The 22,500-nt window shown below is 45.5% G+C and overlaps 1 protein-coding gene across 3 annotated transcripts in view; it reads left to right on the top strand.

The window, feature by feature from the left end:
- LOC121372043 (receptor-type tyrosine-protein phosphatase S-like) overlaps positions 1 to 22,500 on the top strand; it is a 42,547-nt gene that overhangs the window by 2,399 nt on the left and 17,648 nt on the right. The window contains exons 2-11 of one of the 3 annotated variants that reach the window (XM_041498290.1): positions 629 to 845; positions 1,493 to 1,671; positions 2,698 to 2,863; positions 3,831 to 4,004; positions 4,666 to 4,791; positions 5,744 to 5,922; positions 6,222 to 6,387; positions 7,165 to 7,338; positions 8,278 to 8,400; positions 22,199 to 22,316. In XM_041498290.1, coding sequence (XP_041354224.1) covers positions 629 to 845; positions 1,493 to 1,671; positions 2,698 to 2,863; positions 3,831 to 4,004; positions 4,666 to 4,791; positions 5,744 to 5,922; positions 6,222 to 6,387; positions 7,165 to 7,338; positions 8,278 to 8,400; positions 22,199 to 22,316 — 1,622 coding nt within the window. Of the gene's footprint in view, positions 1 to 628; positions 846 to 1,492; positions 1,678 to 2,697; positions 2,864 to 3,830; positions 4,005 to 4,665; positions 4,792 to 5,743; positions 5,923 to 6,221; positions 6,388 to 7,164; positions 7,339 to 8,277; positions 8,401 to 22,198; positions 22,317 to 22,500 lie in introns of all 3 variants that reach the window. The other 2 variants (XM_041498289.1, XM_041498291.1) reach the window with 2 other exon arrangements.

The raw sequence follows: 22,500 nt of genomic DNA, 5'->3' as shown, positions 1-22,500 counted from the left end.
TTATAAAAACTAACATTGTAAATGATATAGATTTATTCTATGGAGAGTATGATTATTATGAAAACTAACATTGTAAATGATATAGATTTATTCTATGGAGAGTATGATTATTATGAAAACTAACATTGTAAATGATATATGTTTATTCTATGGAGAGTATGATTATTATGAAAACTAACATTGTAAATGATATATGTTTATTCTATGGAGAGTATGATTATTATGAAAACCAACATTGTAAATGATATAGATTTATCCTATGGAGAGTATGATTATTATGAAAACTAACATTGTAAATGATATAGATTTATTCTATGGAGAGTTTGATTATTATGAAAACCTACATTGCAAATGATATAAATTTATCCCATGGAGAGTATGATTATTATGAAAACTAACATTGTAAATTTTATATATTTCTTCTGTGAAGATCCTTAATGCATTTATATATTTATAGACAGTAATGATGTTTTGTGTGATTAGTGTGAAAATGTAAGGTAATGAGTTCTAGACGACGTCAACTGTGTGTCAGATACCGATGGGAATTGAACCACTGTCATCGGCTTCAAAATCCAATGTCCTGACCGCTAGACAAAGGAACAAATTTATTTTGAATCTCATATTTTAGGTTGCATCTATGACGACAATCTCGAAGTCAAACACAATGACATCATTAACACCACCAATAATATCGGAAACAGCAGCAGTGAGCATTCCAGGCTTTGGGGAGACATGTTCTCCAAGTGTAGGATGTGCGCCAAACGAAGGGTTGAGGTGTGACGCAGTGGCCACGACGTGCGCTTGTGATGTGGATTACTTCGAAGCAGACGATCACTGCATAGCACGTGAGTATTACAGGTAGTACTAAACCAAATAACTTCCGGCTGGGTCAAAGTTCAATGTGCACAGAACTTTTGATAGAGCAGTTAATACCACAAGATTAATACGCTGCATGTGTAGTAGGTGTAGCAGGAGTTTTAGCCACATGTTATTATTGGCTATGTGATTTGATTTGATGGTATACACCCTATATTGTGCGAATATCCCAGATGTCAGACGTTAAAGGCAGCATTGCATTACAGAAAGGTTGGTTGGTTTTGTTTAATGACCCTACTAAAGCACATTAATTAGTTAATCGCTACTGGATGCCAAACATTTCGTAATTCAGACACATAGTTTGCGGAGTAAAACCGTCATATTTTCCATGACCAACAAATTATCTTCTTATAGGTAATTCCCCACAGATAGGCCAGAACATACCATAGCATTTGATATACCAGTCGTGTGACACTGGTTGGGACCGAGTCAGAGACTATGTTCACGGAAGGGATTCGACATTTCGATTTGAAGCGAACGCTCTTCCAACCAAGCTAGTTGTCCGCCATGTTAATATTATGAACATGCTATGCCAAAATTATTATAAAAATAGCATATTTTTATCCATAGTGTTCAGTGAAGTATAGCTAAATGTATAATTGTATTTTATTTATAGAACCTGGATCCGTGAGAAATTTAACAACTGTAAATTCAACAAGTACTGGATTTACCGTCACGTGGTTGGCCCCTGAACATCCGAATGGAGTGATACTTGGATATAAAATCATTGTTAACAATTCTGCTACAAGAGTGTGGACTTTGAATTTGACTTGCCAAGACGTGAATGATACGGAAGTACGGGTACGGTTATGACTGTGTATACTTTAAAATTAGTAATAAATATGCAACATTATCAACTTTAAATTGAAAACTACAAAAACGACATATAATATTATTGATTACGTATGCATGCGTAATATCTTAATATAAACATTTTCCAATTTCTCCCACGATTTCAATCAGTTCCGACCCTGTCTGTTAGTTTCCTCCTACTTCGTCTTCTGGGTTGTCCACACCATCATTTATCTTATTAACGTCATCCACGGGTGTGCAGTCACTGTGTACTTCCGTGCACCCACCTGGCATCATCGTCTTCTGTCGCTAATAATAGGTGGTTACAGGCGTCTGTTAACAATGCCAGAAGTAACCACTGAATACTCTTCGAAGTGGTCAGACTAAGCCCACAGCTAAAACTAATGGGGAATGACAGGTGTGTCGAACTGATAGCCACAAGAGACAAGCACCTGTCGCGGTTGGAGAGAAGGACTGGGGTGTGGGGGTAGACAGCGAAAGACGTTGAAAGGTAGTAGTGGCCAGATCGGAAAGAAATCAGACGGAATTCAAAGGAGAGAAAGGAAATGGAGCAGTAGTATAAAACAAAACAAAAAAAGGGAAAAAGTTGGTATGCGTGACAAATGGTAGGATTCGTTTTAAATAACATAATGGTGATAGTCATGTACCGAAATATGAAAACCGTGTGTAGTGTTTGATATACTGATACTCTTAAGAAGGTAGGCAAAATTTTATATTGGTATGGTTTAACCACACAGTAAGATAGGGGCGGGGAAGAGACTAAGTCGGTATTTAGTCTAAACTGCAGCAACATCAATGTTTTAAAACTACCTTCATCCTCTACAGTTGGAGATAAAATGTTATGTATGTACTCTTTTTTACTAATATAAAATCGAAAATAAAACATCGAAAAAAACAACCCAAAACAACCAGGGTCAGCCCTTCTTTTCAGTCTTAAATGAGGGTATGATTTCGGTAACAGCATTATATATTGCTTAGATTATGGAACCTGTTTCATTTTATTTTCAGGGCAACGATATTCTGTCTATTCGTTGTGAAACTAATGCGGAATCATTTATGAAGCATACAATATGGAATTTAGTCCCGTTTGAACTCTTCAGTGTCACTGTAGCAGCTTACAACGAGACTGGGCTTGGGAATTCTTCAACAATAACGGCTAACACTACTATTGGAGGTTCTTAACAAAGAATGGGGTCCACAGACACACACACACACACACACACACACACACACACACACACACACACATATATATATATATATATATATATATATATATATATATATATATATATATATATATATATATATTTACACTCACATATATACACACACATACACATACACATACACATACACATACACACACACACACACACAGACACAGACACACACACACACATACACCATACACACACATACATATATATACACACACACACACACACACACACACACACATATATATATATATATATATATATATATATAGAGAGAGAGAGAGAGAGAGAGAGAGAGAGAGAGAGAGAGAGAGAGAGAGAGAGAGAGAGAGAGAGAGAGAGAGAGACAGACAGACAGACAGACAGACAGACAGACAGACAGACAGACATAGATATAGATATAGATATATATATATATATATATATATATATATATATGTGTGTGTGTGTGCATGTTTGCAATGAGTTTAAAAATGACACACACAAAAGTTTGCTTTAACGACACCACTAGAGCACATTGATTTGTTAATCATCGGCTATTGAATGTCAAACATTAGAAAGGAAACCCGCTATATTTGTCCGTTAGTAGCAAGGGATCTGTTATATGCACTATGCCACAGACAGGATAGCACATACCACGGCCTTTGATATAACAGTCATGGTGCACTGGCTGGAGCGAGAAATAGCCCAATGAGACCACCGACGGGGATCGATCCCAGACCGACCGCTCATTAAGTGAGCGCTTTACCACTGTGTTACCCCTCTCCCCCACAAATAAAAATCACAAATACATATACGTAATCCATTAATTTATTAGTGGATATTTTATGTCAGAAAAATCAGTTTGTGGTTTAGAAATAAATTATACTGTCAAAAGTTATATACGTGAGTAGAAAATAATATATATGATTTTCATTTCAGAACCGAAAGTTCCGACTTCATTTGCTGCTGAATTGGTGAATGGTTCTAAATTTCATCTGGAATGGACACCAGCACTTCCCTATCCAGGACCAACAAAGTTCTATATTGAAATCTGTCAGGAAACAGAAAGAGGTAGTGGGATTTTCACTAACTGTTGGAACATCACAGTACCAGGCAAGACATTTGTAAACATATATTAGTTACTGTAAATACGACGGTTGACATTTTCAAACATGCTTGTTCGGTTGCCTCTTACACTTGTTTTTGTTTTGTTTGCTTTTTGTTTGTGTTTTAATGGTATTTGTTTTTGTGGGGTTGTTGCTTTTTGGGGAGTGCGGGGTTGGGGTTTGTTTTGATTCGCTTTTCTTTGATTTGCTTTTTGTTTGGGTTTTTGGGATGTAGGTGTTTTTTTCGGGGGTGGGGTGTTTGTTTCGTATCTTTCTTAGCTTGCATTCTACTCAAGAAAACCTCTCTATTAAGTTGGACATATTAAATGTCACTGAAACACTTTTAATAAGATGTTCAACATTTGACTCACAGAATGAACATTTCCCGATTTCAGCAATGTTCTCAATATTATGACATGTTTTGTTTTATTGATATTACTAATATTGTGATCCATCTGTTAATCAGTTGCTGTATGTTTTATCCACATCCCTGTCCTTGTCTCTCCAACCGCGACAGATGCTTGTGTCTTTGTAGCCACCCATGTCACACACCTTCCTTTTCCCGCCATCTTTAGCTGTGGGCATAGTCTGACCACTTAGGAGATTTCATTAGTTACTACTGGCATTGTCAAGAAGTACAAAGATATATATTTTGCAAATCGTTTTAGATGAAGAGACATCTCACGACGAAACCCTACAACATGGATGTAACTACAAGTTTAAGCTGTTTGTCAGCACTGAGGCAGGAATTGCAGAAACTAACAGTACGGCGGTTATTAAGACCAAAGACTCCAGTAAGTTGCATTTTCCAATATATTAAAGAGTTTGAAGTTTGTTTTGTTTAACCACATCACTAGAGCACATTGATTTATTAATCACTGGCTATTGGATATCAAACATTTGGTAATTTTGACATATAGTCTTAGAAAGGAAACTGGCTACATTTTCCCCATTAGTAGTAACATAGTGTTATTTATTATTTGAATGTAAATTAAGGAACACAAGTCACAAGTTGGTGATGTATATTTTATAAAACACCATAAATAATTTAACGACATGGTGATATAGATAATATAAGTCTAAGATCTTAGGTGAACGATAGAGTTGACTCTGCGACTGAGAACCCCCAAGAGATAACAGCAGAGCTGCCGTCGTTGAGTCCCCGCTTCGATTCTCTATATGGGTCTGTATCTTTTTGCTTTTCTTTTATAAGACCCGGCTCAAATCGCTACTTCTCAATGTTCCTTGGGAATTCATCTCGGACATAAGGCTGATTTGTAGTGGGTTCGATCCCGTTACTGTCGAGTTTGTCTTGTGTGTCCAGAATAACATGCTTGAACATTAATATGATATAAGCACGTAATTTAACTATAAATCACTGGAGTTTAGTAGTAGCGTGGCGGCAGTATATTCTCTCTCTCGGTGTAAACAAGTATGAAAATAAACCTAGGTTTGACATTTAACCGCCTTAGTTTAAATCAGCACCACAATTCCTGTCTTTGTGGGCGGGACGTAGCCCAGTGGTAAAGCGCTCTCTCTCTCTCTCTCTCTCTCTCTCTCTCTCTCTCTCTCTCTCTCTCTCTCTCTCTCTCTCTCTCTCTCTCTCTCTCTCTCTCGCTCTCTCGTTCCAAGCCAAATATCAAAATAAACACGTTTAACAATAATTCCTGCCCTTGTTGATTTTTTAAAAATATAATATCCATAGTATGTAGTAATTACAATATATTACAATATATTTATTTATAGAATCTGGACTCGTGAGAAATTTAACAGTTGTAAATTCAACAAGTACTGGATTTACCGTCAGGTGGTTGGCCCCTATGCATCCGAATGGAGTGATACTTAGATATGAAATCACAGTTAACTACTCTACTACAAGAGTTTTGACTTTGAATTTGACTTGTCAAAAGGAAGATGATTCAGAAGTAAGGTTGCCATATTCACTTGTTTACCCATATAGGTCTATGATTTTACATATGTTAAAACAGATCATCTTCAAATGATGAACATGTAAACTGATAAAACACTGAAGGGGAACTACAAAGATATGCAAATTAATTAATTATAACACACTGAAATACCAACCGTCTTCTAAGATAATGAAGAATGTATTTATTTTGATTAGGAAGATACGATCATTGTTTTGTTACCCTGGGTTCAGATTGACATTGTTTGCAATTATTTTATCGTTTGGATCATGGAAACAGTTTTATTTTATTTTCAGGACAACGAGATTGAGTCTATACAGTGTGAAACTAATATGGAATCATATATGGACTATACAATATCGAATTTAGTTCCATTTAAAAACTTCAGTGTGACCATTGCAGCATACAACGATGTTGGAGTTGGGAAATCTTCAATAATAACGTCTATGACTGCTGTCGGAAGTATTTAACCTCTCTCTCTCTCTCTCTCTCTCTCTCTCTCTCTCTCTCTCTCTCTCTCTCTCTCTCTCTCTCTCTCTCTCTCTCTCTCTCTCTCTCTCTCTCACACACACACACACACACACACACACATTAATGGCAAAGACGAATGTCGGAGACACTTAACATATCGTATTTATTGGTAAAGATAAGGATTTTGATGAACTAATATAAAGTTTGGTTCAAAACATATTTTATACATATGAGTCTTTGAATGTCTTAAAAGGACTGTGTTACGTTTCCGCCATTGTTAAGACGTTTCCCAGTAACGGAGCTTTTTTAACAACAAGGGTAACATATTAGACAAATGTTCTTGTTTTAATAAACAGCGTCTGTATATTTGATATATTTCTCAGTCTTTAAGTTTATAATAGTAGGTTAATCTTCATTTTATTTCGTAACAAATATTAGTTCGTACGTACAAACGTCTTGGAGGTAAAATCTAGTTTGGGCGATCACAAACATTAGGACGACTAACAACACACCGAATATAAAGACAATTCGGTGGGCCATTCCTCGTTCCAGCCAGTGCACCATGACTGTTATATCAAAGGCCGTGGTATGTGCTATCCTGTCTGTGGAATGGTGCATATAAAAGATCCCTTGCTACTAATGGAAAACTGTAGCGGGTTTCCTCTCTAAGTCTATAGCCGATGATTAACAAATCAATGTGTTCTAGTGGTGTCGTCAAAAAAAAACAACTTTAACTATCAATATATATATATATGGTTTTCATTTCAGAACCGAAAACTCCAACTTCGTTTGGTGCTGATGTAATAGATGCCTCTACAGTTCGCCTGACATGGACTCCAGCATCGCCCTATCCAGGACCGACAAACTACTCTGTCCTGGTGTGGCATGAAACACACAAAAACAGTGGCGTCTTCACCAATGAAAAGAATACTACATCAACAGGTACGCGTGTAAGACATACATTCAGGTCACTGAGTATTTTAGTCGTGATGATGACATCTGCGATTGCTAAGACGAGAAAGGAATAATTGTTTCTGATGTGTCTTGTGTTGTAGTTTAAAATTCAGGAGGATTTTTCTAGGAAGTGGGTGTAAATTCCATAAAAGGGCATCGCAGGTATTCAAAAGTACACCAAGGTGTTGCTTTGAAGGTGGGGGAGTGGGTGCGCTCCCCTAATACCATCTTCCTCGGTCCGCACATAAAATTAAGTTTATTTGAGAAAAAACAACAACAGATATATACCTCGGTAACTAGAACAAGGCATTAAAGGGGTGGTTTCAAATTGCATTATGACCAAAACGTATTGATAATTCTCTCTTTTGTGTTTGTGTGTGAAATGTAAATATTGTACCTTGAATTACAAGTCCACAAATATTTACATCCAAATACCTTCATTTACTGCTATTTATATTATCGTAAATTTTAATATGAGTTACCGATAGGTTAACCATGTGACACCCTAGTTTGAATTTGAATTGTTTATCCATAGTGACACAGAACTTGCTTCTAATTCAATGGCTGTGTCATAAATATAGTTCTTTGTATACTTTGTATTTTTCGTCAAAGATTTTTAGAAAAACAACTGTTTCCGTCGACTGGCAATACGTTACAATTTTAATATTTTTAAATTAGCTATGCAAAGATTATATGTGGGATTGATTCTCTCTTAATTTATTTATGACAAACACGTGTACAAATTGCAAAACTTTGAAAATACACCTTCAGCAGCTCAAAGACGCCGATGTTTGTTTGATTTGGTTGACGGGGGAGGGGGGGGGGGGGGGGGGGGGTCAGTAGGTAACATGTTAAAAAGTAAAATAAATGACAGTATTTTTGAAACACGTTAAACAGGGCTACACAAAATTATTCGTATAATTTCAGCAACCATTTGCACTATCACGAATCTGCTGCATGGGTGGAGGTACAAGTTTACATTGTTTGCGGAAACCGAGGCGGGAAAATCACCATTTAGGAACTCAACAGTTGTGACGACTTTAGAATCCAGTGAGTTAGCTTTTCACGTGTATTCTTAAAAGTACTATAACACTATCAGAGTTTTCTGCATTGTAAGATATTTGTGACATATAAAATCTTTTAAAGGGACACACCCTAGTTACGGCTATTTGTTAACCATTACGGCGTTGTTTTTCGCTATTAAACCCCATTTTTCACAAATAAAATTGCACTTTACTTACATTTTATTATTTAGAATACACATTTCCATTCACCTGAAGTGCTTTTTGGTAATCCTGATGTTTGTAAAACCACGAAATGCATTTTTTGCATTTTTTCACAAGACGTGCTGTCGAGAAAAAACCGTTAAGAAAGCGAGGTCCAATCTATTTTTAAAGGGAATCTTCCTGTGTAAACGTCACAGATGTTGGTATACCACGTGACGGTTATCATTTTGGTTCGGTTTGTTTTCTCGTGCACGGTTCGCGTAATCAACATCCGATTTGTTGTTGTTCATTTGTGAGATTTTTCTTCACAGTTCGTGAACATTTTCAGTAACAATAAAGTTCAGACAAGTAAGTATCTCAATACAAAACGTTACAAACCCTTAAAACCAATAATTTTGCTAAGTCTTACGATATCTGGAGAGGGGATACAACCAGGACAGAACAGTTGGAACATGTCCAGGAGAGGTGAAAAGAACGCACCCCAAGTCTGTGCGCCCTCTGTGAAATTTGTCGTGACATAGGCATTGTTGTGATTCGAGCGACATCTACCGGTGACATCAGAATACTAACTTTCAAAATTATTTCAAGCAATTGGGACATGGGGATTCCCATGGTATTTATCGATATAAAACCTGCTTTTTCACTCCATTTGATAAAAACGTGACCTAAGTGTGTTACAGGTTTGTAGATTAACCAAATTATAATTTATTTTCGCTGGATGGAACTAGGGTGTGCGGCTTTAACGACTAAATTTACATATTAAATAATATATTCTTGTTTAAATGTCAGTGTCTGTATATTCAATGTGTTTCTGATCGTCCTAATATTTGTAAATAATCCAAACTGCATTTGCTATCCCAATAAAAAATAAATATTAAATAATATACAAGCACTATTTTTTTTTTTTTTAATAAATTAATATGTAATTACAGTCGTTAAAACATTTCTATTGGTCGATATCATCTTAACAATCGCTGAAAATCCAGGACAGTTCCTTTAATCTTCTTTTTAAACACAGTAAATACATTTTTCTATAATTACCACCAACAAATATGCAAAATAAAGAAACCTCAAAGCCTCAAAACAACAACAACAAAAAGAAAGCGAAAAAGGAAGCACGTCACTACATCAATTTCGGAATTATGCTAGACTTAGACAACTAACTGCCAGCACAAAGTTGGCCAACTTTCTGCTCTCAGGACTGCTATGACTGACCAGATGCTAGTCTGGGCGCTGTTAAACTCTTATCTCAGCGTATAACCCATTAGTTAATCTGAGCGCACCCATCGTAAGTCGGCAGTTGGAAAAATTACAACGCAACCGTCGAGTTGGTCAACTTCGTCGTGACAGTTGACAGTCTGATCCTAGCATATCTATCTGACCAGAAACAGATATTGCTCTACTGGAGCCAATTCCACAAAATATTGTAACTTTACGTTTGCCATGAGCAGGCAAACACGTTTATAAGTATTTGCATACAGAACAAATAATACAGATAAAAAATATACCTCAAAATGTTCTACTGTTCTTACCGTGTGGGTCATTTTTATAATGGCACAATGATATGTTTACTTTCAGACTGTCGAACACTTATGGGTGTATACTACCAAATCAAATCCCATAGACGATAATACTAGTAGTAACATATGTGGCTAAAACTCCTACCTGCAGCGTATCAATCAACATAAACGCCACGGATATAAATACTACCACCACTCATCCTTAAAGTGAATCAGAAAAAATTGGGTGTCAGGCTGCTAATTTCTGAGATAACGGGTAGTGTCTGTGACTACCCTAGTTCCGCACAAAATTCAAGGTATCTCATACATGTTTCAAGCATAAGGCTACTTGGCACTAGATGAAATAAAATTGCATATTTCTTCAATTAGATGAAACTATTTTTTTACACCCAACACAGTCACATTTATCAACAATCACAGGACTTTTGGTGATCACTTCTCTATCAAACGTTGGGTGCACCTCGAACTTTGACCCAGCCAGACGTTATTTGGTTTAGTAGTACCTTATTATGTGTTCGATGTGTATATATTTCACACATAAAACTGTATCATTATGATAGACAAAGCATTTTAAGGACACAAGCAAATACAGTGTGTACACTTCAAACTATATTAGTTGTACTGTTTGTAGTAATACGAATTGTGGTTTTGATTTCTTCTTTATTGTGCCCCTGTATAAGATAACATTCAAGGTCTATTTAAATAAGTAGCTATGTTCGTCAGGGAGAGTCGGCGAGCTGGGGGAGATACCAGGTGCTATGTTAGTCAGTAGGAACATGCCTATTAATGCCTAGTTTTTACTATGTTATTAAAGGGGCCGTCAGACGAGCATACATTGTTGCATGCAACTGTTGTATGCAATAATGTATGCTCGTATTACGTCCCCTTTAGACTTCACAAGTAATTGTAACCCATTTCGTGGATACGACGATGACCACGATGATCACAGAGCTTGGTGCATGTACAGATATTTCATTTCGGACTTCAGTGGACTTCAGTGGACTTGGTTTGAGTTTGGAGATTTGTTTCTCCTAGGAGAGTTTTCTTACTAGGATTCTGAGCCTCTCCAGCCCAGTTTTGATTTTGGAGTTTGCTCACGTCCTCTGTCTGTCCGGTTCATATTAGTCTAGTCTCTACCCTTTGACCAGTCCAACTTGGGTGACCCTACCAGGAGCTGATGCTCCAGCTGGCACAGCTCTCCGAGTCATTGAGACATGCAAGCTACCTCACCACATCAAGGAATGGACCATGAGATGGCGTGGATACGAAACATTGAAATTACTGTTCTGTGTATACAGAGAGTATTGAAAAAAAGGTACTGATAGCAAGTGATACTGTCGTTACATCAATATTTAATGTATTCTATGGGCGAAATATAGAAACCGTAAATAAACATGAACATGTATGGTAATTAACTATGGAGTTGAAGTCACACTGATGTGCTTCTTAGAAGTAATGTATTCATGCCATCTCGGTAAATATCCAATAGATACAGAATTTGTAAAACTCTCAAATTCTGATTTAAATCACGCCAGAACGTGACCGACTGTGGGGCGGGGGCGGAGACGGGGTATAAACCAGGTCAGAAGATGGCCAACTGTGGGGCGGTAGCGGGTTGCGAGTCCATCGATTGATCCTGCAACCCAATGCATCTTACACGAGCCCTGTGCCTCTGAGTTACACCCAAAACCTTCATCTTACACGAGCGCTGTTCCCCTGAGCTACATCCAAGACCTTCATCTTACACGAGCGCTGTGCCCCTGAGATACAGCTAAGACCTTCATCTTACACGAGCGATGAGCCCCTGACCTACACCTAAGGCCTTCATCTCACACGAGCGCTGTGCCCCTGAGCTACATCCGACACCTTCATCTTACACGAGCGCTGTGCCCCTGAGCTACATCCAACACCTTCATCTCACACGAGCGCTGTGCCCCTGAGCTACATCCAACACCTTCATCTTACACGAGCGCTGTGCCCCTGAGCTACATACGAGACCTTCATCTTACACGAGCGCTGTGTCCCTGAGCTACAGCTAAGACCTTCATCTTACACGAGCGCTGTGGCTCTGAGCTACATCCAAGACCTTCATTTTACGCGAGCGCTGTGCCCTTGAGCTACATCCGAGACCTTCATCATACACAATCGCTGTACCCCTGAGCTACATCCAAAATAATCTCACTCGAGCGCTGTGCCCCTGAGCTACCTTCAAGGCCTTCATCTTACACAAGCGCTGTGCCCCAAAGCTACATCAAATACCTTCATCTCACGCGAGCGCTGTGCCCCAGACCTACATCCAATACCTTCATCTCACGCGAGCGCTGTGCCCCTGAGCTACATCCAATACCTTCATCCCACACGAGCGCTGTGCCCCTGAGCTACATCCAACACCTTCATCTTACACGAGCGCTGTGCCCCTGAGTTACACCCAAAACCTTCATCTTACACGAGCGCTGTTCCCCTGAGCTACATCCAAGACCTTCATCTCACACGAGCGCTGTGCCCTGACCTACATCCGAGACCTTCATCTTCCACGAGCGCTGTTCCCCTGAGCTACATCCAAGACCTTCATCTTACACGAGCGCTGTGCCCCTGAGCTACAGCTAAGACCTTCATCTTACACGAGCGCTGTGCCCCTGAGCTACACCTAACACCTTCATCTCACACGAGCGCTGTGCCCCTGAGCTACATCCAACACCTTCATCTTACACGAGCGCTGTGCCCCTGAGCTACATCCAACACCTTCATCTCACACGAGCGCTGTGCCCCTGAGCTACATCCAACACCTTCATCTTACACGAGCGCTGTGCCCCTGAGCTACATCCGAGACCTTCATCTTACACGAGCGCTGTGTCCCTGAGCTACAGCTAAGAACTTCATCTTACACGAGCGCTGTGGCTCTGAGCTACATCCAAGACCTTCATTTTACGCGAGCGCTGTGCCCTTGAGCTACATCCAAGACCTTCATCATACACAATCGCTGTGCCCCTGAGCTACATCCAAAATAATCTCACTCGAGCGCTGTGCCCCTGAGCTACCTTCAAGGCCTTCATCTTACACAAGCGCTGTGCCCCAAAGCTACATCAAATACCTTCATCTCACGCGAGCACTGTGCCCCAGACCTACATCCAATACCTTCATCTCACGCGAGCGCTGTGCCCCTGAGCTACATCCAATACCTTCATCCCACACGAGCGCTGTGCCCCTGAGCTACATCCAACACCTTCATCTTACACGAGCGCTGTGCCCCTGAGTTACACCCAAAACCTTCATCTTACACGAGCGCTGTTCCCCTGAGCTACATCCAAGACTTTCATCTCACACGAGCGCTGTGCCCTGACCTACATCCGAGACCTTCATCTTCCACGAGCGCTGTTCCCCTGAGCTACATCCAAGACCTTCATCTTACACGAGCGCTGTGCCCCTGAGCTACAGCTAAGACCTTCATCTTACACGAGCGCTGTGCCCCTGAGCTACATCCAAGACCTTCATCTCACGCGAGCGCTGTGTCCTTGAGTTACATCCGAGACCTTCATCTCACGCGAGCGCTGTGCCCCTCAGCTACATCCAAGACCTTCATTTCACGTGACCGCTGTGCCCCTGAGCTACATCCAAGACCTTCATCTAACGTGAGCGCTGTGCCCCTGAGTTACATCCAAGACAATCTCACGCGAGCGCTGTGCCCCTGAGCTACATCCAAGACCTTTCTCTTACATGGGCGCTGTGCCCATGCGTAACATCCAGGACCTTCATCTCACGCGAGCGCTGTGCCCCTGCACTACATCCAATACCTTCATATCACGTGATCGCTGTGCCCCTGAGCTACATCCAATACCTTCATCTCACACGAGCGCTGTGCCCCTGAGCTACATCCAATACCTTCATCTCACACGAGCGCTGTGCCCCTGAGCTACATCCAATACCTTTATCTCACACGAGCGCTGTGCCCCTGAGCTACATCCAATACCTTCATCTCACGCGAGCGCTGTGCCCCTGAGTTACACCCAAGACAATCTCACGCGAGCGCTGTGCCCCTGAGCTACATCCAAGATCTTCATCTCACGCGAGAGCTGTGCCCCTGAACTACAGCCAAGACCTTCATCTCACACGAGCGCTGTGCCCCTGCGCTACATCTAAGACCTTCATCTCACGCGAGCGCTGTGCCCCTGCGCTACATCCAAGACCTTCATCTCACGCGAGCGCTGTGCCCCTGAGTTACACCCAAAACCTTCATCTCACACGAGCGCTGTGCCCCTGAGCTACATCCAAGACCTTCATCTCACACGAGCGCTGTGCCCCTGAGCTACATCCAATACCTTCATCTCACACGAGCGCTGTGCCCCTGAGCTACATCCAATACCTTCATCTCACACGAGCGCTGTGCCCCTGAGCTACATCCAACACCTTCATCTTACACGAGCGCTGTGCCCCTGAGTTACACCCAAAACCTTCATCTTACACGAGCGCTGTTCCCCTGAGCTACATCCAAGACCTTCATCTCACACGAGCGCTGTGCCCTGACCTACATCCGAGACCTTCATCTTCCACGAGCGCTGTTCCCCTGAGCTACATCCAAGACCTTCATCTTACACGAGCGCTGTGCCCCTGAGCTACAGCTAAGACCTTCATCTTACACGAGCGCTGTGCCCCTGAGCTACATCCAAGACCTTCATCTCACGCGAGCGCTAGGTCCTTGAGTTATATCCGAGACCTTCATCTCACGCGAGCGCTGTGCCCCTCAGCTACATCCAAGACCTTCATTTCACGTGATCGCTGTGCCCCTGAGCTACATCCAAGACCTTCATCTAACGTGAGCGCTGTGCCCCTGAGTTACATCCAAGACAATCTCACGCGAGCGCTGTGCCCCTGAGCTACATCCAAGATCTTCATCTCACGCGAGAGCTGTGCCCCTGAACTACAGCCAAGACCTTCATCTCACACGAGCGCTGTGCCCCTGAGCTACATCCAAGACCTCCATCTCACACGAGCGATGTGCCCCTGAGCTACATCCAAGACCTTCCTCTTACACGGGCGCTGTGCCCCTGAGTTACATCCAAGACCTTCATCTCACGCGAGCGCTGTGCCCCTGAGCTACATCTAAGACCTTCATCTCATGCGAGCGCTGTGCCCCTGAGCTACATCCAATACCTTCACCTCACACGAGCGCTGTGCCCCTGAGCTACATCCAATACCTTCATCTTACACAAGCGTGGTGCCCCTGAGCTACATCCAACACCTTCATCTTACACGAGCGCTGTGCCCCTGAGTTACACCCAAAACCTTCATCTTACACGAGCGCTGTTCCCCTGAGCTACATCCAAGACCTTCATCTCACACGAGCGCTGTGCCCTGACCTACATCCGAGACCTTCATCTTCCACGAGCGCTGTTCCCCTGAGCTACATCCAAGACCTTCATCTTACACGAGCGCTGTGCCCCTGAGCTACAGCTAAGACCTTCATCTTACACGAGCGCTGTGCCCCTGAGCTACACCTAAGACCTTCATCTCACACGAGCGCTGTGCCCCTGAGCTACATCCAACACCTTCATCTTACACGAGCGCTGTGCCCCTGAGCTACATCCAACACCTTCATCTCACACGAGCGCTGTGCCCCTGAGCTACATCCAACACCTTCATCTTACACGAGCGCTGTGCCCCTGAGCTACATCCGAGACCTTCATCTTACACGAGCGCTGTGTCCCTGAGCTACAGCTAAGAACTTCATCTTACACGAGCGCTGTGGCTCTGAGCTACATCCAAGACCTTCATTTTACGCGAGCGCTGTGCCCTTGAGCTACATCCAAGACCTTCATCATACACAATCGCTGTGCCCCTGAGCTACATCCAAAATAATCTCACTCGAGCGCTGTGCCCCTGAGCTACCTTCAAGGCCTTCATCTTACACAAGCGCTGTGCCCCAAAGCTACATCAAATACCTTCATCTCACGCGAGCGCTGTGCCCCAGACCTACATCCAATACCTTCATCTCACGCGAGCGCTGTGCCCCTGAGCTACATCCAATACCTTCATCCCACACGAGCGCTGTGCCCCTGAGCTACATCCAACACCTTCATCTTACACGAGCGCTGTGCCCCTGAGTTACACCCAAAACCTTCATCTTACACGAGCGCTGTTCCCCTGAGCTACATCCAAGACTTTCATCTCACACGAGCGCTGTGCCCTGACCTACATCCGAGACCTTCATCTTCCACGAGCGCTGTTCCCCTGAGCTACATCCAAGACCTTCATCTTACACGAGCGCTGTGCCCCTGAGCTACAGCTAAGACCTTCATCTTACACGAGCGCTGTGCCCCTGAGCTACATCCAAGACCTTCATCTCACGCGAGCGCTGTGTCCTTGAGTTACATCCGAGACCTTCATCTCACGCGAGCGCTGTGCCCCTCAGCTACATCCAAGACCTTCATTTCACGTGACCGCTGTGCCCCTGAGCTACATCCAAGACCTTCATCTAACGTGAGCGCTGTGCCCCTGAGTTACATCCAAGACAATCTCACGCGAGCGCTGTGCCCCTGAGCTACATCCAAGACCTTTCTCTTACATGGGCGCTGTGCCCATGCGTAACATCCAGGACCTTCATCTCACGCGAGCGCTGTGCCCCTGCACTACATCCAATACCTTCATATCACGTGATCGCTGTGCCCCTGAGCTACATCCAATACCTTCATCTCACACGAGCGCTGTGCCCCTGAGCTACATCCAATACCTTCATCTCACACGAGCGCTGTGCCCCTGAGCTACATCCAATACCTTTATCTCACACGAGCGCTGTGCCCCTGAGCTACATCCAATACCTTCATCTCACGCGAGCGCTGTGCCCCTGAGTTACACCCAAGACAATCTCACGCGAGCGCTGTGCCCCTGAGCTACATCCAAGATCTTCATCTCACGCGAGAGCTGTGCCCCTGAACTACAGCCAAGACCTTCATCTCACACGAGCGCTGTGCCCCTGAGCTACATCCAAGACCTTCATCTCACACGAGCGCTGTGCCCCTGAGCTACATCCAATACCTTCATCTCACACGAGCGCTGTGCCCCTGAGCTACATCCAATACCTTCATCTCACACGAGCGCTGTGCCCCTGAGCTACATCCAACACCTTCATCTCACACGAGCGCTGTGCCCCTGAGTTACACCCAAAACCTTCATCTTACACGAGCGCTGTTCCCCTGAGCTACATCCAAGACCTTCATCTCACACGAGCGCTGTGCCCTGACCTACATCCGAGACCTTCATCTTCCACGAGCGCTGTTCCCCTGAGCTACATCCAAGACCTTCATCTTACACGAGCGCTGTGCCCCTGAGCTACAGCTAAGACCTTCATCTTACACGAGCGCTGTGCCCCTGAGCTACATCCAAGACCTTCATATCACGCGAGCGCTGTGTCCTTGAGTTATATCCGAGACCTTCATCTCACGCGAGCGCTGTGCCCCTCAGCTACATCCAAGACCTTCATTTCACGTGATCGCTGTGCCCCTGAGCTACATCCAAGACCTTCATCTAACGTGAGCGCTGTGCCCCTGAGTTACATCCAAGACAATCTCACGCGAGCGCTGTGCCCCTGAGCTACATCCAAGATCTTCATCTCACGCGAGAGCTGTGCCCCTGAACTACAGCCAAGACCTTCATCTCACACGAGCGCTGTGCCCCTGAGCTACATCCAAGACCTCCATCTCACACGAGCGATGTGCCCCTGAGCTACATCCAAGACCTTCCTCTTACACGGGCGCTGTGCCCCTGAGCTACATCCAATACCTTCATCTTACACAAGCGTGGTGCCCCTGAGCTACATCCAATACCTTCATCTCACGCGAGCGCTGTGCCCCTGAGCAACATCCAAGACCTTCATCTCACGCGAGTGCTGTGCCCCTGCACTACATCTAAGACCTTCATCTCACGCGAGCGCTGTGCCCCTGCGCTACATCCAAGACCTTCATCTCACGCGAGCGCTGTGCCCCTGAGCTACATCTAAGACCTTCATCTCACGCGAGCGCTGCGCCCCTGCGCTACATCTAATACCTTCATCTCACACGAGCGCTGTGCCCCTGAGCAACATCCAAGACCTTCATCTCACGCGAGTGCTGTGCCCCTGCGCTACATCTAAGACCTTCATCTCACGCGAGCGCTGTGCCCCTGCGCTACATCCAAGACCTTCATCTCACGCGAGCGCTGTGCCCCTGAGTTACACCCAAAACCTTCATCTCACACGAGCGCTGTGCCCCTGAGCTACATCCAAGACCTTCATCTCACACGAGCGCTGTGCCCCTGAGCTACATCCAATACCTTCATCTCACACGAGCGCTGTGCCCCTGAGCTACATCCAATACCTTCATCTCACACGAGCGCTGTGCCCCTGAGCTACATCCAACACCTTCATCTTACACGAGCGCTGTGCCCCTGAGTTACACCCAAAACCTTCATCTTACACGAGCGCTGTTCCCCTGAGCTACATCCAAGACCTTCATCTCACACGAGCGCTGTGCCCTGACCTACATCCGAGACCTTCATCTTCCACGAGCGTTGTTCCCCTGAGCTACATCCAAGACCTTCATCTTACACGAGCGCTGTGCCCCTGAGCTACAGCTAAGACCTTCATCTTACACGAGCGCTGTGCCCCTGAGCTACATCCAAGACCTTCATCTCACGCGAGCGCTGTGTCCTTGAGTTATATCCGAGACCTTCATCTCACGCGAGCGCTGTGCCCCTCAGCTACATCCAAGACCTTCATTTCACGTGATCGCTGTGCCCCTGAGCTACATCCAAGACCTTCATCTAACGTGAGCGCTGTGCCCCTGAGTTACATCCAAGACAATCTCACGCGAGCGCTGTGCCCCTGAGCTACATCCAAGATCTTCATCTCACGCGAGAGCTGTGCCCCTGAACTACAGCCAAGACCTTCATCTCACACGAGCGCTGTGCCCCTGAGCTACATCCAAGACCTCCATCTCACACGAGCGATGTGCCCCTGAGCTACATCCAAGACCTTCCTCTTACACGGGCGCTGTGCCCCTGAGTTACATCCAAGACCTTCATCTCACGCGAGCGCTGTGCCCCTGAGCTACATCTAAGACCTTCATCTCATACGAGCGCTGTGCCCCTGAGCTACATCCAATACCTTCACCTCACACGAGCGCTGTGCCCCTGAGCTACATCCAATACCTTCATCTTACACAAGCGTGGTGCCCCTGAGCTACATCCAATACCTTCATCTCACGCGAGCGCTGTGCCCCTGAGCAACATCCAAGACCTTCATCTCACGCGAGTGCTGTGCCCCTGCACTACATCTAAGACCTTCATCTCACGCGAGCGCTGTGCCCCTGCGCTACATCCAAGACCTTCATCTCACGCGAGCGCTGTGCCCCTGAGCTACATCTAAGACCTTCATCTCACGCGAGCGCTGCGCCCCTGCGCTACATCTAATACCTTCATCTCACACGAGCGCTGTGCCCCTGCGCTACATCCAAGACCTTCATCTCACGCGAGCGCTGTGCCCCTGAGCTACATCTAAGACCTTCATCTCACGCGAGCGCTGCGCCCCTGCGCTACATCTAATACCTTCATCTCACACGAGCGCTGTGCCCCTGAGCAACATCCAAGACCTTCATCTCACGCGAGTGCTGTGCCCCTGCGCTACATCTAAGACCTTCATCTCACGCGAGCGCTGTGCCCCTGCGCTACATCCAAGACCTTCATCTCACGCGAGCGCTGTGCCCCTGAGTTACACCCAAAACCTTCATCTCACACGAGCGCTGTGCCCCTGAGCTACATCCAAGACCTTCATCTCACACGAGCGCTGTGCCCCTGAGCTACATCCAATACCTTCATCTCACACGAGCGCTGTGCCCCTGAGCTACATCCAATACCTTCATCTCACACGAGCGCTGTGCCCCTGAGCTACATCCAACACCTTCATCTTACACGAGCGCTGTGCCCCTGAGTTACACCCAAAACCTTCATCTTACACGAGCGCTGTTCCCCTGAGCTACATCCAAGACCTTCATCTCACACGAGCGCTGTGCCCTGACCTACATCCGAGACCTTCATCTTCCACGAGCGCTGTTCCCCTGAGCTACATCCAAGACCTTCATCTTACACGAGCGCTGTGCCCCTGAGCTACAGCTAAGACCTTCATCTTACACGAGCGCTGTGCCCCTGAGCTACATCCAAGACCTTCATCTCACGCGAGCGCTGTGTCCTTGAGTTATATCCGAGACCTTCATCTCACGCGAGCGCTGTGCCCCTCAGCTACATCCAAGACCTTCATTTCACGTGATCGCTGTGCCCCTGAGCTACATCCAAGACCTTCATCTAACGTGAGCGCTGTGCCCCTGAGTTACATCCAAGACAATCTCACGCGAGCGCTGTGCCCCTGAGGTACATCCAAGATCTTCATCTCACGCGAGAGCTGTGCCCCTGAACTACAGCCAAGACCTTCATCTCACACGAGCGCTGTGCCCCTGAGCTACATCCAAGACCTCCATCTCACACGAGCGATGTGCCCCTGAGCTACATCCAAGACCTTCGTCTTACACGGGCGCTGTGCCCCTGAGTTACATCCAAGACCTTCATCTCACGCGAGCGCTGTGCCCCTGAGCTACATCCAATACCTTCACCTCACACGAGCGCTGTGCCCCTGAGCTACATCCAATACCTTCATCTTACACAAGCGTGGTGCCCCTGAGCTACATCCAATACCTTCATCTCACGCGAGCGCTGTGCCCCTGAGCAACATCCAAGACCTTCATCTCACGCGAGTGCTGTGCCCCTGCGCTACATCTAAGACCTTCATCTCACGCGAGCGCTGTGCCCCTGCGCTACATCCAAGACCTTCATCTCACGCGAGCGCTGTGCCCCTGAGCTACATCTAAGACCTTCATCTCACGCGAGCGCTGCGCCCCTGCGCTACATCTAATACCTTCATCTCACGCGAGCGCTGTGCCCCTGCGCTACATCTAAGACCTTCATCTCACGCGAGCGCTGTGCCCCTGCGCTACATCCAAGACCTTCATCTCACACGAGCGCTGTCCCCTGAGCTACATCCAATACCTTCGTCTCACGCGAGCGCTGTGCCCCTGAGCTACATCCAATACCTTCATCTCACGCGAGCGCTGTGCCCCTGAGCTACATCCAAGACCTTCATCTCACGCGAGCGCTGTGCCCCTGAGATACATCCAATACCTTCATCTTACACAAGCGTGGTGCCCCTGAGCTACATCCAATACCTTCATCTCACGCGAGCGCTGTGCCCCTGAGCAACATCCAAGACCTTCATCTCACGCGAGTGCTGTGCCCCTGCGCTACATCTAAGACCTTCATCTCACGCGAGCGCTGTGCACCTGCGCTACATCCAAGACCTTCATCTCACGCGAGCGCTGTGCCCCTGAGCTACATCTAAGACCTTCATCTCACGCGAGCGCTGTGCCCCTGCGCTACATCTAAGACCTTCATCTCACGCGAGCGCTGTGCCCCTGCGCTACATCTAAGACCTTCATCTCACGCGAGCGCTGTGCCCATGCGCTACATCCAAGACCTTCATCTCACACGAGCGTTGTCCCCTGAGCTACATCCAATACCTTCGTCTCACGTGAGCGCTGTGCCCCTGAGCTACATCTAATACCTTCATCTCACACGAGTGCTGTGCCCCTGAGCTACATCCAATACCTTCGTTTCACGCGAGCGCTGTGCCCCTGCACTACATCCAATACCTTCATCTCACGCGAGCGCTGTGCCCCTGCACTACATCCAATACCTTCATCTCACGCGAGCGCTGTGCCCCTGAGCTACATCCAAGACCTTCATCTCACGCGAGCGCTGTGCCCCTGAGTTACATCCAAGACAATATCACGCGAGCGTTGTGCCCCTGAGCTACCTCCAAGACCTTCATCTCACGCGAGCGCTGTGTCTCTGCGCTACATCCAATACCTTCATTACACGCGAGCGTTGTGCCCCTGCGCTACATCCAATACCTTCATCTCACGCGAGTGTTGTGTCACTGAACTACATCCGAGACCTTCGTCTTACACAGCCGCTGTGCCCCTGAGCTACATCCAAGACTTACGTTTTATTGAATTACTTCTTTTTTAGTTTCAGCTCCTGTTTCCACTCACAAATCCACAGTTGCTATTGTCCTTTGCGCAATTGGTGGGATTCTAGCCGTTGTATTCATCGCTATTGCAGTGTGGCACTACAAGGCCCGAGACAGGTACTTCATGTAAATTAGATGCGCACCTAACATGATTTTAGGCGCGGATCCAGGGGAGAGTGCTGAGTGCGTAGAAAGAGAGAGAGAGAGAGAGAGAGAGAGAGAGAGAGAGAGAGAGAGAGAGAGAGAGAGAGAGAGAGAGAGAGAGAGAGAGAGATTTCATAAACACTGGATGTTTCGAAGC

Source organism: Gigantopelta aegis, chromosome 4 (genome assembly GCF_016097555.1).
Source record: "Gigantopelta aegis isolate Gae_Host chromosome 4, Gae_host_genome, whole genome shotgun sequence".
NCBI classification, from domain to species: Eukaryota; Metazoa; Mollusca; class Gastropoda; order Neomphalida; family Peltospiridae; genus Gigantopelta; species Gigantopelta aegis.
The sequence above is the reverse complement of the archived record's forward strand: the minus strand, read 5'-3'. Positions and strand labels throughout refer to the sequence as shown.